The 15,220-nt window shown below is 43.9% G+C and overlaps 1 protein-coding gene across 1 annotated transcript in view; it reads left to right on the forward strand.

The window, feature by feature from the left end:
* IGF2BP3 (insulin like growth factor 2 mRNA binding protein 3) overlaps positions 1 to 15,220 on the forward strand; it is a 96,858-nt gene that overhangs the window by 71,336 nt on the left and 10,302 nt on the right. The window contains exons 8-11 of the mRNA XM_069088199.1: positions 2,461 to 2,514; positions 2,614 to 2,736; positions 4,802 to 4,958; positions 7,081 to 7,215. Coding sequence (XP_068944300.1) covers positions 2,461 to 2,514; positions 2,614 to 2,736; positions 4,802 to 4,958; positions 7,081 to 7,215 — 469 coding nt within the window. The remainder of the gene's footprint in view (positions 1 to 2,460; positions 2,515 to 2,613; positions 2,737 to 4,801; positions 4,959 to 7,080; positions 7,216 to 15,220) is intronic.

Raw genomic sequence — 15,220 nt, forward strand, 5'->3', positions numbered from 1 at the left:
CCCCTAGATGTGGCTGCTTGTGGGTCACTGGGGGCCCTTCTTCAGTTCAGACACAGTTTTGCTCAGTGTAGGCTCTCAGTCCCCCATAGCACCCACCTAAATCAAAACGTGTGTTCTAACCTCCTGTACTTAAAATCAACTCAACCATCTGTCACCCTTCTCAGGGAGTGATCTGTGAATTTTGTTGCTAAGTCATCTGCCAAGGCTGATTTCGCTCAGCTACACAGCTACTCAGCAATTCACCTAGTGAAGAGAACACTAAGCCTGGGGTCAGGGAGCTCTGGATTCAAATCTCGCCTCTGACACATGCTACTTGTATAGTTTGGAATAAGCCTTTTCTACTCTCTGGGCACCATGTTCCTCATCTGTAGAATGGGGCTATCAGTAAGAACCTACAATCCTAGAAGTGCTTCAGGAATGTCATTCCGCATTCACCAAACACTTCTGGGCCATCCATCATGTACTAGTGATGGTACCCCTCTGAGATGAGGATGAAGGAAATGGGACTAGGAGTGTTTTGAGCAACTTGGAAGAAAAGTACCTATTCATTTCAGGGGGGTTGTGTTTGTATCTCTTGAATTTTAGACCTTGGCAATTAATCTTCTGGGTGTTGATAAGCCTTAAGAGGCTTTTCTGGGGACTGGATATGTTTCTCAGTTGCCTGGTTGGCACTAGAAAGTTTATGATGGCAGTCCCTGAAGGGTTTTGTGATATTTGGTTCAAAAACTCAAGTGCCAGGGGGTATTTGTGTGATGACCCAGCTCTAGCTTAAAGAAATGTACCTAATTTCTGGGTCTCTTCTCCCTTGTAGGGATATCAATGTAAAGAGTACCCCTGATTTAGGAAGTCAGTCCTAAAATGTCAGTCTCTTTTCCATGACCTACAAATTAGGGGCCAGTGGGAGCTTAGAGCCACCATGCTGTTAGTGTGCTTATTAATGCTACCTGTTACACTTCAGTTACATAGCTGGGGCTCATGACTCGTTTTTTTGCACAGTAAGTGAGCATTCTTGCAGGCCGGTGACCAGAGTCTTGCCTGATCTTTTACATTGTCAAAAGGAATCTGAATGAAGCCTTTCCTTCGCTTTCCCATCCCACCTCTCCCCCGATGGTCAGCTACATCAAAATTTGATTTCTCTAAAAATTAATTGGCCTGACCCATCCTCGTGAGGAGTAGACAGAGGGACCAAGCAGAATGCTGTCTTACCAGGGGCAGTGGGCACCCTTATGATGTCTCTATCTCCAATAGATATTTTGAGCAGGAATGAAGAGGGAAAGAGGGAGACTTTCAACTGTGTCTCTCCAACCCGGCTTGGGTTTCTTTCTCGGCTTCCTAGACCTCTACCTTTCAATCCATGGCCTTGATGCCTGCTGACCAACCAAGAAAACAGGAGTGAAAAGGCTCATTTGGGGATCAAAAGAATCCCTCAAATTGCTCAGGAGCTTCAATGTTCCTGCCCAAGTTTTATTTCCTACTCTTTAGATTCCCATCTCCCTTGAGGAGTATACGCTTAAGACAATGTCCTTCAATCAAATCTGTTTATTAGACTCCAGGAGAAGGCCTGGGAGAAAGCAGTAGTTGCTAGTATTGGAAATAGCTGCTTGTGGGCCAATCCCTGGAGTTGTCAGAATCATATAAAGTGGGACTGACTGACTTAATGTCACCTGATGGCCCCAGTTCCTCTGTTCTCCTCTCTCCCAGTATATGACCTTTATTCCCTTTGGGATCCAGAACTAGTGGCTTGGAGCTTGGGAAGGAGGGTGTGGGTCTTGTTCTCACTCCCCTGGGAGGGAAGTAGGGGTCTTATGTACTGATATATAGAATTTTGTGGGGTGGCAGAAAGACCAAGCATATGTAACATGGGAACTAGAAGCCCATTTTCCCATAGAAATGTTTGCCCAAGTGAGGAGGACACTTGTGGAAAGGGACCCATTTGACTGAGGACTGCCTTAACAAGGATTCGCCATATCCTAGAGCAGCAGCTCTCTGATATCGCACCATTTTTTTTACTATAAAAAATCTCACATAAAGATGCCTTTGCCAGTGACAGTCCCTCTTTCAGAGCATATCATATTATATTCATCAGCTTGGCATCTGAAAGCAGTGTTAGCTTTTCTTAGTGTCTGAAGGCCTTGCAATACGATGCTACTCTCTGGAGGTTAGGGAGGAGGTAATTTGGGTGAGGAGATACCAAAGAACAAGGGTGTTGGACTTGCTTACTAATGTCACTGATTTTTTTAAAGTGGTTCTTGGTTTTTATAACAAATGGAAAAGTGCTTTAGAAACCATCTTGTCTAGCCCAGTGTTGTTTTTCTAGATAAGGAAAATGTGTCCCAGAGAGGGGAAGGGAAATGCCCTGAATTCAGCTCTTCAGTGACAGAACTGGGGCTAGAACTCCAGTCTTAAATCCTGTCCAGTACTGTCACCTCTAATTATAAATTATTCCTCTATTTCTAACAGGCACTTCCATGGTATTTCATCTCGGACCGCGCTTAGTGCAATGCGTCGTACATAGTAGGCACTCAATGTTTACTGAATGAGTGGATATTATCTTTTTATTAAAATTTCCCCTCCCCCCCTGCCTTGAGTTTCTGATATATTTCGGTCTTGCAGCACCGACGAAATTCCTTTGAAGATTTTGGCTCATAACAACTTTGTTGGCCGCCTGATTGGGAAGGAAGGAAGGAACCTGAAGAAAATCGAGCAGGATACCGACACGAAGATCACCATCTCGCCGTAAGTGCCACGCTAGCTTAAGATTCTGACTCAGATATCTTGGAATGCTGTAAGAGCCCAAGTCACTGTTGACAGAATTTTATTCAGCAGAGCTGATTCATTTCAATTTGAGTTACTACTTTCCTGTGTCCTGACTATGATTTAGTAAATATGTTCACTCTCATTCTTCCAAATCATCTGCCATCCACAAGTCTGTATTCTTCTGTAGTCCCCATTGGAGATGCTGTATCTGTTTCCAGTGGAGGAGCAAGGAGAATTGCCATGTTGGTTAAGAGGGCTGCTAAGGCAGCATGGCTTGCAGTAGTAGAAAGACTTGCTTTGGAGTTGAGCACCTGTGTTCAGATCCTGCCTGCAGGTTACCACTTGTGTGACTTTGGGCAGATACACTCCCCTCTCTGGGTCTCAGTTTCTTCAAGAGTAAAATGAGAGATTAGACTACATGGATCACTAAAGTTCTTTCCAGCCTTACATGGTCTGATCATATATTAAATTCTCTGACCCTTGTTGTCTGAAAAATTTTTTTGGGGGGGAGGGAATACATAAAATTTTTTTTGCCTTAATGTAAAGGAAAAGAAGAGAGAAATAAGCAGTAACTGACATATCTATGTATTTCCAATTCCTTCGCCTATTTATTTATTTATTTATTTTGCTATGAGATCTCTCTACCCACCTGTCAGGATCACAGCTCCTCTTTGCTTTAGACAATTGTCTGAGACTCAGGTTAAACAACTTGTCTCTAGTCACACACCCAGTAAAGCATTGGAAATGTGGGATTTGAACTCATGTATTCCCAACTGCAAGTCTTATACTCTATCTGCTACACCAGGCTGACTCTGCAAAATAAATAGATGTGAAAATTCAAGAGAAAACTGGTTTGTGATGACAGCCCTTCCTTCTTCAGTGAAGTGCTCTTTTAGGAAGTTGTGAGAGAACATATGAAAATGTAAAATAGCAGGAGGGCAAAAGTTGGCATAGTTATGGCCTGTTCTCAAGGAGAAGGCAGAAATGGTTTTCCTAACTGTATCAAAGTTGACCTTTCTAGTGAGGCTGAGAAGTATTGAATAATAACATCTAAGGAATCTAGGTTACTTAGCTTACTTCTGGGGTTTATCCACTAGCAAATGCTTTTAAATATTATATCATCCGAGTTCCATTTCCCATTGTTATTTACTTCCCTTTCCACCATTGTTTTTAACTTATATCTAAGTGACTTGAATTGGAGTTTTCTGTTTCCTGTCCAAAGCCATCTTAGAAGGGTAGGGGTAGGGTGGGAAGAGGAAATCATGTTCCAGCAGAACTCCTAGTTAAGATTCCAAGTCTCCAGCATGACTGCCTTACCCCATTTAATGTTGTATCTTAATGGTGTCTGATCTAGTCCATGTCTAAGCCATTAAAGCTGATGATTTTGGTTTCTTGTTTGAAGTTGTTGGTTAAGGTAGGTCATAGAAGACTTGACTACACCTAAGCTTCCGGTCTTTGAAAGTGGTGAGTGCTTCCTCCTTGTTGGATGGCCCCGCAAACATTGCCTTGGAAAAATGTAAACACCGGATGTCTCCATCTGAACTGTACGTTATTTGAAAGATTAAGTGCTGTCCTGTCTGGAATTGCCGTAATCTTTTCTTCAGAGCGTAAGAATGGAGCTAAAAGTGTAACGGGGCCCTGCTTGACGCTCCTTTCGGCTGTGTAGACTCTTACCTCAAGAATCCTGTTGCCTTGCATTTCACTTTCGAATGACCAGTAGACGTGACTTCAACTTAAATGGTTCATCTCTGAACACCATTTAAAGTTTGCTTTAAAACTGAGCTGCAGTTAAGAGACCAGTTTTCTTCAGGATGCTGTGAAGAGAAGCGTTCTCTTGCCTTCTTTATCTTACAATTCTTTTCCTTCTTGCTTCTTTGCTAATTCTTCCGATATTTGACCACCCGCTTTTAGCTATTACCAGCTTCCACGGTGGGGTTTGAATCACCATTTGTACCTGCATGGGAATTAACTGACTTTTCCTAATTCTTTCTTTCTTTCTTTCTCTTTTTCTCTTTCTCTGTGTGTTTTTTTCTCCACTCTACAGACTGCAGGAGTTGACTCTGTATAATCCGGAGCGTACCATCACTGTTAAAGGTAGCATTGAGACTTGTGGCAAGGCCGAGGAGGAGATCATGAAGAAAATAAGGGAGTCTTATGAGAGTGATCTCAGTGCTATGAATGTGAGTTCTGAAATACTGGAGGTGATTAAGACTTTTTTTTTCTCCCTTCCCTTTTTTTCTTTTCTGTATTTTTTTGGTGAGGGTGGTCAGTTAGGAATTGAAATGAAATATATGATGAAATATTTTCTTCATTGATAGAATCGAAACAGTCCTCGCACTGAATCAACATGGGTTTGGTGTTTGTAGTTGAAAGGGGATGTGATAGTGATTGGATGATATAAAAGGGAACTGTGGGCTAAGTTCAAAATGAAAGTCCCCCCAGCTCCTTCATTGTTAGTCACAGCTTGGGATACACAGAAAGTTTCTGACTGACAAGGCAGTCTGCCTATAGTTGAACACAAGTAGTACCCTAGCAGACCTGTAGGAAGGGACAAGAAATGATAGGTTAAAGGCCTTCCTGGCTTAGGGCTTCAGATCTGAAGGGAGGATTTCTAAAGGAAACATGGACAGTTAATGGCAGCCTCACCACGTATGAGATTTCTAAACAAGGAAATTCAAAACTGAAGGGGCTGTAGTTAATGGTGCCTCCCATTGGGATTAGTGTCCAAGTAAGAGAAATGGGATTAGCCAGCCTTTTAAAACCTCCCCAGGAAGAGAAGAATGAGATCTGAACCCAAACTCAAGAGTCAAGGAGTCGTTTCAGCACCTCTCCTGATCTCTCTTTTCACAGCTTCATTCAAACTGCCCTCATGGCTGTGCCCTCACCCTAAAAATGGGGCTTCTCACTTCTAATCCTTTCTTCTTTTCAACATCTTTGCATATATTTTAGGATCTCACTTCATCATTAAAATGACCTGTCCTTACTTTACAGTAAGGCCAGCGAAGGCCAAATCATACAATTCTAAACCTAGAACTTTGGTTTTTCCCCTTTTAAAGAAAAAAAGAAACCTAGTCTTCCTTGCTGTGTGGCTGTTCGTGAAACTCCAGCTCTGTATCAGACCTGCTATGGCAACAGTAAATGTGGCCACTTGGTGTAGATTCTATGGCACACTTTCTTTGGGCATCCTGGTTTTTGATGGTTCTTCTTCCTGTAGGGGTGTGAAGGCATACAACCATCACCCTCATAGTGACCAGACTGACATTTTCTCAAGCTGCCTTAAGAGACTATGATACCTTTTAATTTTATGGGGTGAATTAAGGAGGGTTGGAACAGTCCTTCTAGACCCAGTTTTCCAGTGTAGGATCCCACTACATATTCACATACTTGAAACACCTGCCCTAAGCTAGGGCAGAGTAGAACCTTGGGTTGTGAAGAGTTAGCCTGAGCTTGGGGGTAAGAGGATCAGAGAGATGGAGGGAGAGAGTTTCAGTGTTTGTACATATCACTTTTTGTCAGGAATCGTCCAAGGGAAGCTTCTTGGAAACAAATATAGTTTTCAGGCATTTTTTTTTTCAGATAAGATTCTTTGTCCCTACACAGTAAGTTTATTCTTGGTTTTCTCTCTTTTCAACTACAACCTCCCCCCTCTCTTCCCACCCTTTTCCAAAACTGCTTAATTTTTTCCCTTCCCTGTCCTTTCCCTCTCCCCCACCCACCCAAAAAGAGAAGAAGGGAATAGCAATGTCAAAGTTAGGGAGGGTGGGTGGATGGGGGGGGGTCTTTCCTTCTGAAGGACTTAAGATGCATGAAACTCTTTATTAGGCTTCGCTTCAATCTGTCTCATTCCTTTCTTGGCCATCCTGCATTTCCTGGCTCCGTAGATCTGGTTTGGGCCTCAGTGGAAGAGCATCACCCATTGGCAGCACCAAGAGTTTATAAGTGATTTGGTCTGTATTCAGTGAGAGCCCACTGTGGGTAGAACAGTGGATCGGGTAACACAGAGTACTGTGCCAGAAGTGGAGGCCACGGTCCCTGCTGCCCGTGGGCACCACTCCTGTCCATATCGGGGAGAGCGAGCAGGTGAAAGAAATTAATGAAACCTACAGGAGACAAGCAAGTGCAAACTCCCCCCTTCCCCTGCTGGTGTGAGGGGCTGTTCAGGTGATGTCTGGACATGTGAATGCCAAAGAATTGCTGTTGTTATTTTTAAAAGAGAGTGTGTGAGAGTGAGAGGGACAAGTCTTGTTCTGAGTGTTGTCTCGTGATGGAGCTTTGGCGTTGGACCTTTTTGTCATAACATACATAACCTTCCTGCCCTTGCAGCTTCAAGCCCACTTACTTCCTGGATTAAACCTGAATGCCCTGGGTCTGTTCCCAGCCTCTACTTCTGGGATACCCTCACCCTCCACTTTGGGGGTTCCTTCGGCTGCAGCCGCTACTAACTACCTGCCATATGGGGTAAGCTCTTGGTTTGGGGCATCTCAGGAGGGTGTGAGGGGGCCTTTGAAGCAGCTAGCTTTGAGCAGCATCCTTGCTGCACCTGCTGTGACTGTGGAAAGCCAGTAGCAGCAAAGAGCTTGGGGGGAGGGCTGGGGAGGAGGCACCCATCAGCCACTTGAGCCAGGCCAGCCTTCTGGGCAGCAGGTGCTCAGACCAGCTCAGAAGATTCCTGCTCTGCCCATTCATTGGCTGAGCCTCTTCAGCCCCTTACCAGGTGAGCTGGTGGCTTGTTTCTCCTGCTTATGGGTTGCCAACACCTAGCATGGAGCCTTGCACATAGTATTTTTTAAGTAGATACAGGTTGGATGGGTTTGGGGAATGTCAGTCAATGGCGTGTTCTTGACAGAGTAACCTCACTAACTTGAATGTCAAGATTTACTCCGAATAACAAACTGCAGGGACTCGTTTCCTTCCTCCCTTTAGGAGAATCAGGAGTCTCTTGGACATTGGCATCTAGGCAGACTTCTTCTTCAGGGTGTTCTCTTTGATGGGGGAGCCTTCCTAGATGACTAATGAGTCCTAGCCCAAACATAAAGGAAATCCTCCCCAGGCCCTCCACGTGTTCCTTGTCAGAGGAGTCGATTTCCATTGTGCTTCCCTACCCTAGTCCTGGGTCCATCTTGAAGATGAGCTTCCTACTGGCTGATGCCTGGGCTGGGCCTATTTGGAAATACATCATTTTGGGAGTTGAAGAGATGCCCCCATTGTGGGCTTGGACAGCTCTGTCCTTTCACTTCTTAGATGACTCCATCTATGTGTTCCCTGCCCCCCCCCCCCAATGCCAGAACGGCTTTATGATAATAACTGACCCTGGAGATTTGATGTCCCAATTGTAGCCATGCATTAATTCTCCTGGTTAGCCTCTGTCATGGTTTGGGGAATCCCTTCCATCTTCTCCCTAAGAGCCCATTTCTCAAGTCATCTTTATCTACCGCATAATAAAGTAATTTTTCCCATTTATACCTTCCTCTCCGTCCTCCATCAAATTTTCTTTTTTACGAAATAATTTAAAAGCCCCCCCTCAAAGTTCCTTCTTATCTCACTTTCCATTTTAAGGGCTTTGGGAACGAGTTTTTCACCCTCAAAAAAAGAGAAATCCATTATACTATGTGACTAAAAATAACTTCCCATAGGGAGGAAGTTGAGACTCTGATAATGAATGTAATTCGGTGTTGATCAATTAATGTTACAGAGCTTTGCATTAAACTTGTATGTATGTATGTGAACTCTTCCCTGTCTTGTCCAGTGTCCCTTGTCCAATGTTCCCTGGCAAGGCCGTGGGGTTAATGTTAGAAAATAAAATCTGCCCCTTGTTTGCTTTTCAAAAACTAAGACACCTTTCCCCAAGGAGAGGTCTTGAACAAAATGCGAACAGATAATAAGTTGGCAGGCTTTGTAGCACTGTGTATATTTCATTCTGCAGTTCAGGATGTTAATGTATTGGAAAGGCATCTTCTAACAAAATTGTCAAACTAGAGGGAAATTTTTCAGGGTTCCTGTGAGAGACTAGCAAATAGGGCCATGTGGTGGAGTGGAGAAAGCTTTGGTCTTGAATTGGGGAAAAGGGAGGTACATGGGTTTGAATTCTGCTGAAGATAAGTCTTAGCCGTGTGAGCCTGGGTTGGAAACATTTCCCATGAGATAACCTCTGTAAAGCCAACCTGAAAGGCCCCCTAGGTGTGTCATTAGCTTTTATTCCAATGCATTTGAGCGGTGAGGATTTGTGTCTCCTAAGATATTGGGGGTACTTCACAGGGTGACCACTAGATCCAGAAAAAGTTTCTACATTTTTTTTAATGTATTTGGGAATGTGTTTTTAAAAGTTCTAGGTGAAAAACTGTCCTTCCCACCAATTTATCTTTTGTAAATTGAGATCTTCCTGTATTTTCTTTTCTTTAACTAGTACTAGCTAACACATTATAGCACGAGCAGCTTTACAAAGAGCTTTGTTCTGTTCTCTTGTTTGAGATCCAGGCCAACAGGAGAATTTTAGTACTTCTCTTTACTTGGCATCTTCACTAGCTTCAAGAACTCTGGGAGTGAAAAGGCTCTTAAAGCTCTCCCTTCTCCCTCAACACATTTTGGAGAAAGGGAGATGGATCCTGAGAAGGGAAAGTGACTCCTAAGGTCTTGACTAGCATCGTCTAGCATGCTGTACTCCTTTATGGAATTTACAGCTTCCTGTATAAACACATCCTGTTTCTCTGTTCTTTATCCTTCTTCTGGATGTTTATCGTGAATTTGAACATATATAAAAATCACACTTAAGAAAAGTATTTTAAATTTTAAAGGAACTTGGATGAAAGGGGCAAAAAGGCAAGTAGGAGGGGACAAGGGACTGAGAACTGTTTCTTCCAGCAGCTTGGTTAGACTGGCAAGGCCACTAACTCAAGAGACTGGTTTATAGGATTAGAGACTCGCCAAATTCCCACCTGACTTTCAATGCTCTCTAGTCCCCTTTCCCCAATTCTTCATAGCAGGACACACAACTCAGTTGACTACACAAGACTGTTACCTAGTATTCTGAGAGGCCAGTATGCCACCACAGAGAGAGGACAGGATTTGTGATAGTAGGACATGGGTTCAAAAACAGGCTGCTACTAGCTGCCTCTGTGATCTTAGTCATTTTTCCCTCTGACCCTTGGTTTCCTCTTCTTTAAAGTGCTGAGTTCTGATTAGATGGTCTCTGATTTCCTTTCTAGTGTAGTTAAGGACTCAGTAATGTGGCTGACTTCAAGGAAAAAAACAGGCTCTGCTGGGCTCCAGGAAGACAATGACAGAAATTTAGTTGCTCCAGAATACGACAATAAATGGACTGATAAGGGAGTGACTGGAGCAGGCTGCTAGAGAGAGCCTAAGGGAGGAGCATTTACTGAACCTCACAACTAAAGGGACCTTAAAGGTTCACTATGTCAAGTTGTGTTTTTGCTGTTGTGTATTTTAAACAAAGATCAAATTAATATGACATTAGAAATAATATGGGAGTGGATGCTTAGTGGTTTCTAATCTCCCTTAACTCTCTTGGGCTCATTTCTTTTTTGAGCCTGTGTAAGGTGAGAGCTGTGGCCTGCACGCCTTGCCATCCAGCTGCCATGGCTGACAATGTGTCCTCAAAGAACTAAGCTTTCCTCCTTCTCACCCATGACCTTAGCAACATGGCAAAACCCAAAAGAGAGAATAAAGAAACATGATATGCTGTAAGCCCCATGGCTTTTTATAGCCTGGAGTGACTTTCTCATCACTGCTTTGAAAGAAGAATGCCATTTGCCCAAAGCAGATGTGGGATTTCTCTCAGAATAGAACCTGGCAGAAAGAGAATATTCTTTATAAAGTTGAGTACTTAGAGCTTGGTGAGAAAATTTGAGACAGTCTTACCTTCAGCCTGCTTTCCTTGTTTCTTACTTTAAGATGGATAAGAAGGCTGGAGAAAGCCTCCCCTTCTTTGCTCTTTGTCCCGGGCCTCACTGTCCACTGACAAATCTCAGGCCAAGCTCCAGTGCTGGGTGTTGCTGTAGAAGGACTCTTTCCTTCTCTCCTTGTGTTTGCTTTGGTAGTCACAGCTGTTAAAGGCATCTTGAGCAGCTTGGGTGAAGAAACCCAGAACAATAAAGCTAATGTTAATTTTAATAGTTCCTCTGTCCAATGATCCATCTCACCAAATTATTTCAATCTGATTTAACAAAGAGAAACTTTCTTTCAGTGAGAACTAGACAAAGAGTTCTCCACAAATTTGGGAAGTGTGACACGAAGGAGCTTTCAGGCTTCACCCTAGAGGCAATGGGGTGCCACCCTGCAAGGAAGTGACTGGCCAGATCTGTTCCTTCAGAAAAGTATTTTGGCCACTGTGAAGATAAGCCCAGAGAGGCAGGGGTAGCACATAACAGCTTTACCACCATTGCTTTCTCAGTGGTAAGCTTTCCAAAGGACCAGGTTCCTTTCTCAATGGGAATCAGAATATTTACATGTATAAACAGTAGTTAATCTAGTAAATATTTGTACTTTTAGTCAAAGTTTCCAAAGCCCTGACCCACATGACATTTTTCCTTTTTTCTTTCTTACTCAAGTATCTCTTCAGACTTCTTTTTCTCACCTTAGAGACACTAAAAGTCCAACCACAAACACCTATAGGATAGAACCAGCTGAGAAAGCTACAAGCCCATTAGGGACAATTCTTTTTTTTCTTATCTGTATCCTCAACCTTCCCAACCTGGAAGTTACCACCAGGTTTCTTTATACATACATACATACATACATACATACATACATACATACATACATACATACATACATACACACACACACACACACACACACACACACTCCATTTTTACTGCTCAGGAAACTAAAAGGCAAAGTGACCTGTACATAGTTACCCAGTAGCAGAGCTGGAATTCATGCCCGGCTTGGCTAACTACAAATGTCCACATTACCATGCTGCCTTCATTCTCTGGGGAGGGAGTTCTGAGGCTTCCTTTGCATTTGCTCACTCACCCTGACTTTATCACAGAAAATATACCCAGTGTCCTTTGCCTCACTATTAGATTGTCTCTGCCCAGTTGTACCGTCCCACAGATTCAAGGCCTACCACCTTCTCTGCTACTAGCCCAGGTGGGTTTTTCCTGTGAAATGGCAAGTAGTCTCAAGCTTCTGCCTAGAGGCTGGCTTGCCTAGATCTGAGCTGGCACTATTTGGCACCTGAAAGTGACAAGAAATGCTACTTCCAGAAGTGTTCCAGTAGGGATAAGAATGGGGGAAAAGGAACTTAGAGCTGTAAAGAAAAAAAGGAAGGAGGTTGGCAGAGCCCTGGGCACCAACCACTGGCACTGCCTGGCAGACCTAGCTTTTGGCATGACTCTACAATCAGGTTCTTTCAGAGTTCTTTCCCTGTGTTCCTAGAAAACTGGCCCAGAGGAAGGGGAGGGGAGTGCGGGAAAATGGAGAGATGTCTGATTAAGAATAGAGAAATGTGAAAATGGCGTGAGGGAGGGAGAGGGGCTATTCCCTAGCTTCTTCTGTGCTACATCACCATCTTATCATCTGGTAGGCTCTTTAAGAGACCAAATGGAATTTGTAAATTGGGATGAGATTTTGATTTTGAGATGTTCTCCAGGATTAGTTAAGGCAAAGATGGTGGTAGTTCTGCTTCATGTCCTTCCCTCTGGAGACAACCCATTCTCTTCCTTAATCCACTCAAAGGCTGCTTAACTATGCGTATAGTGAGCCCCTTTTGTTATAGGCTTGCCAGCTTTAAGTGGGTAGCTTTATTTTTGAGCAGGGTTTTCTGTTGTTGGCTTTAGGTTGGGTAGAATGAGTCATTATTTCTTTTTTCTATCTTTTCCTGCTCCTCTCCTTTTAATGACTTCAACATGATTTTGGTAAAACATAAAGCTGTTAACTAATCCCTTCAATCTCAGACTCATATCCTGAGTTGCTTCTGAAATCAGAAGGGTATCTTTTACAAGAGGAAGGGATAGGTGGGCTACTTGCCAGGTGCCCAAAGGCTAGATCTGGTTGGCATGCACGGTTTCATTTCAGTGCAGAATGCTGGGTTCTTTCCTCCACCAGAATAAATATACAGAGCCCCAGTATTTGCTCATACTTGTATCTTTCATGATAGATGAATAGGAATTACTCATTGGCAGACCTGCCATCAGGCACTTTTATATTCCTGTTGTTAAAAGGACTTCCATAAAATCTGCGGAGAAGTCCTTGGGAACATCTACAAACAGGGCATTCATGAAGTGCTCAGACAAGAATGTGAGGGCGGTGTCTCCACAACTAGGAAAATCCTTCTCCTGAATGGCATGTCTTGAGGTAATGGTAGGGAGGGAAGGCTCCAGGATTAGCAGAGTGTTGACTTGCTTGGAGTACATGAAAGGTGGAGAAACTGGCATACTCTCCCTTAGGGTTGTGCACTTGGACTAAGTTACCATGGATCCAAGGTTGTGATCCCTTAGCCTTCAAGGCAGGGAAGGTCAGTGGTCTGGCTTGTCTATCAGCCACCAAAGAGATTTGGCTTGGGAGGTCAAAAGGCACATGAGCCCAGTTTTTACCATAAAGTCACTTTAATAATTTATGAGTTAATGGGAGTTAACCACAGAGGTTTCTCAGCAGATTCCCATGTTGTAAAAGGAAAGAACATGCTCCGTTTTATGAAATGTACCACTGATCCATTGTTGAGTCCATATAGTGTATGGAAGTGAGGGGGATAGCAAATCATCCTACTGGGGGATCACTGAAATATTCCAAGGTGTAGAATCTCTGGGCATGCATACAAACAGACATCTTTATCGATTTCTGCGGGAGAGGAGAAAAGGGTTGAGTTCAGTGCTCCAAGGGCCATGCCCTGTTTAGCAAATGCTCACCAGGGTCACTGCCAAGTGGAATTTCAGGAAGCCTTTTAAGAGCTGCCATCAGAGAGAAAACATGAGGACCCTGGCCTTGAGCTGGTATCAGACACTAGAGATCGAGATTCACTTCATTCCCACAGAGTACCCCCCCATTAAGTTCTTTAACCACCCACTCCTTTGCACACCCCAAAAAAGAATAATTACACACACACCCCTTTTTGGCCTTGTGGCAGGGTCCACGTTGATGATCAAAGGTCTCAGGCTCCCTGCCAGGTAGAGATAAGAAAATGCCCTGTGCTCATTTCCTAGAAATCTCAGTGCAGTCATAGAAAGTGTTTTTATAGTGTCTAGACGGCGGGCACTGTGCCTGCCTGGGTGCCAAAGGTTTCTGTAACAGCATTTATTTGATTTCTTAGATGTAGTAACTGTTCCCTTCTTTTCCTGGGCTTTGTTTCAGAATGATTTTTGTCCCTCATCCTCTCTTCCCTAGTAGGTCCTCCTCAGGAGATGAATTCCTAGATTTGAGGGGCAGGATGATGAAATAAGCCTTTTGAATAAAGAATTCTCTCAAATTGAGAGCTGGGTGGGGTGTGTGTATGTGTGATGTTTGCGTGTGTGCACATTTAGAAAGCATGCAGTCCATCCCTTTACTTCCCTCCCTATCCTCCCACCCAACCTCCCCCCAGCTCCAAGGGCCAGAGAAGCATTATCAGAAAATTGTCCTTAGGAGAATGGACAGGTAGGTATGTAAGCCCTTGCTACGGTCCAGGAACAACTGTCTCTGCAAATCAACTGTCTTCGCTTGTTTGGCTTCCGGCTGCCTTCTCTCTGCCTCCGATGGGAACCAGGGCTCTGCCAACTCTATTAACACATGCTTTATTAGTACTAAAGGCATTCAGGACCAGTAATAACCATGGCCAGAGACCCAGAGAGAGACACAGACAAAACGTTTTGTTTTCTGCTATGTGAAACGTGTGTGTGTGTCTCTTTGGGGTTTCTGCACACCTTTCTCTGCCTGGGGGTCTTGGCGTGTGCGCAAGCTTCTTTCTGGCCCCGCGCATCAGCATCCTTGTGTGCCCCTCTTCATGGCTCTTTCTCCTGTCTGTGTCACTGTCTCCCTCGAAGACTGGATCTTGTGTACTGATCTCCAAGCTGCTTCAGCAAGACTGCCAGATGTATGGATGGGATGAAGCCAAGAGGCTGTCCTTGAAGTGTCCAGAAGCAGGGCAGGGCTAGGCAGGTGGACGGTTGGAAGAAGAGAAAGTATCTGGAAATCCTTCAGGAATTACCTGCTTATCACATCTTGAATGCATGCTAGCTCAATCTGCACACCTCCTCCCCTTTCTAAATAACCATTGTATTTTAGGTTTGTCCTACAGATCAAGAATTCTCCATCTCCGATGTACCAATCACAGCATGTGTCTGAAAATCCTTGGACAATGTTAGGAGCCTCCCCTGAGCCCTGCACACTGTTGGTTGCTTCTTCCTTGGCTTCTTGCTACAGCCATGAGAATCGTGCTTCCCTCCCCTTTTCTTGTTCCTTCCCCTTTCAGGATGCATCATGGGTGTGTGTGTGTGTGTGTGTGTGTGTGTGTGTGTGTGTGTGTGTGTGT

The sequence above is a fragment of the Petaurus breviceps genome, unplaced genomic scaffold (genome assembly GCF_028583685.1).
Source record: "Petaurus breviceps papuanus isolate PSGF00001 unplaced genomic scaffold, PetGlider_PUasm1.0 185, whole genome shotgun sequence".
Lineage (NCBI taxonomy): Eukaryota > Metazoa > Chordata > Mammalia > Diprotodontia > Petauridae > Petaurus > Petaurus breviceps.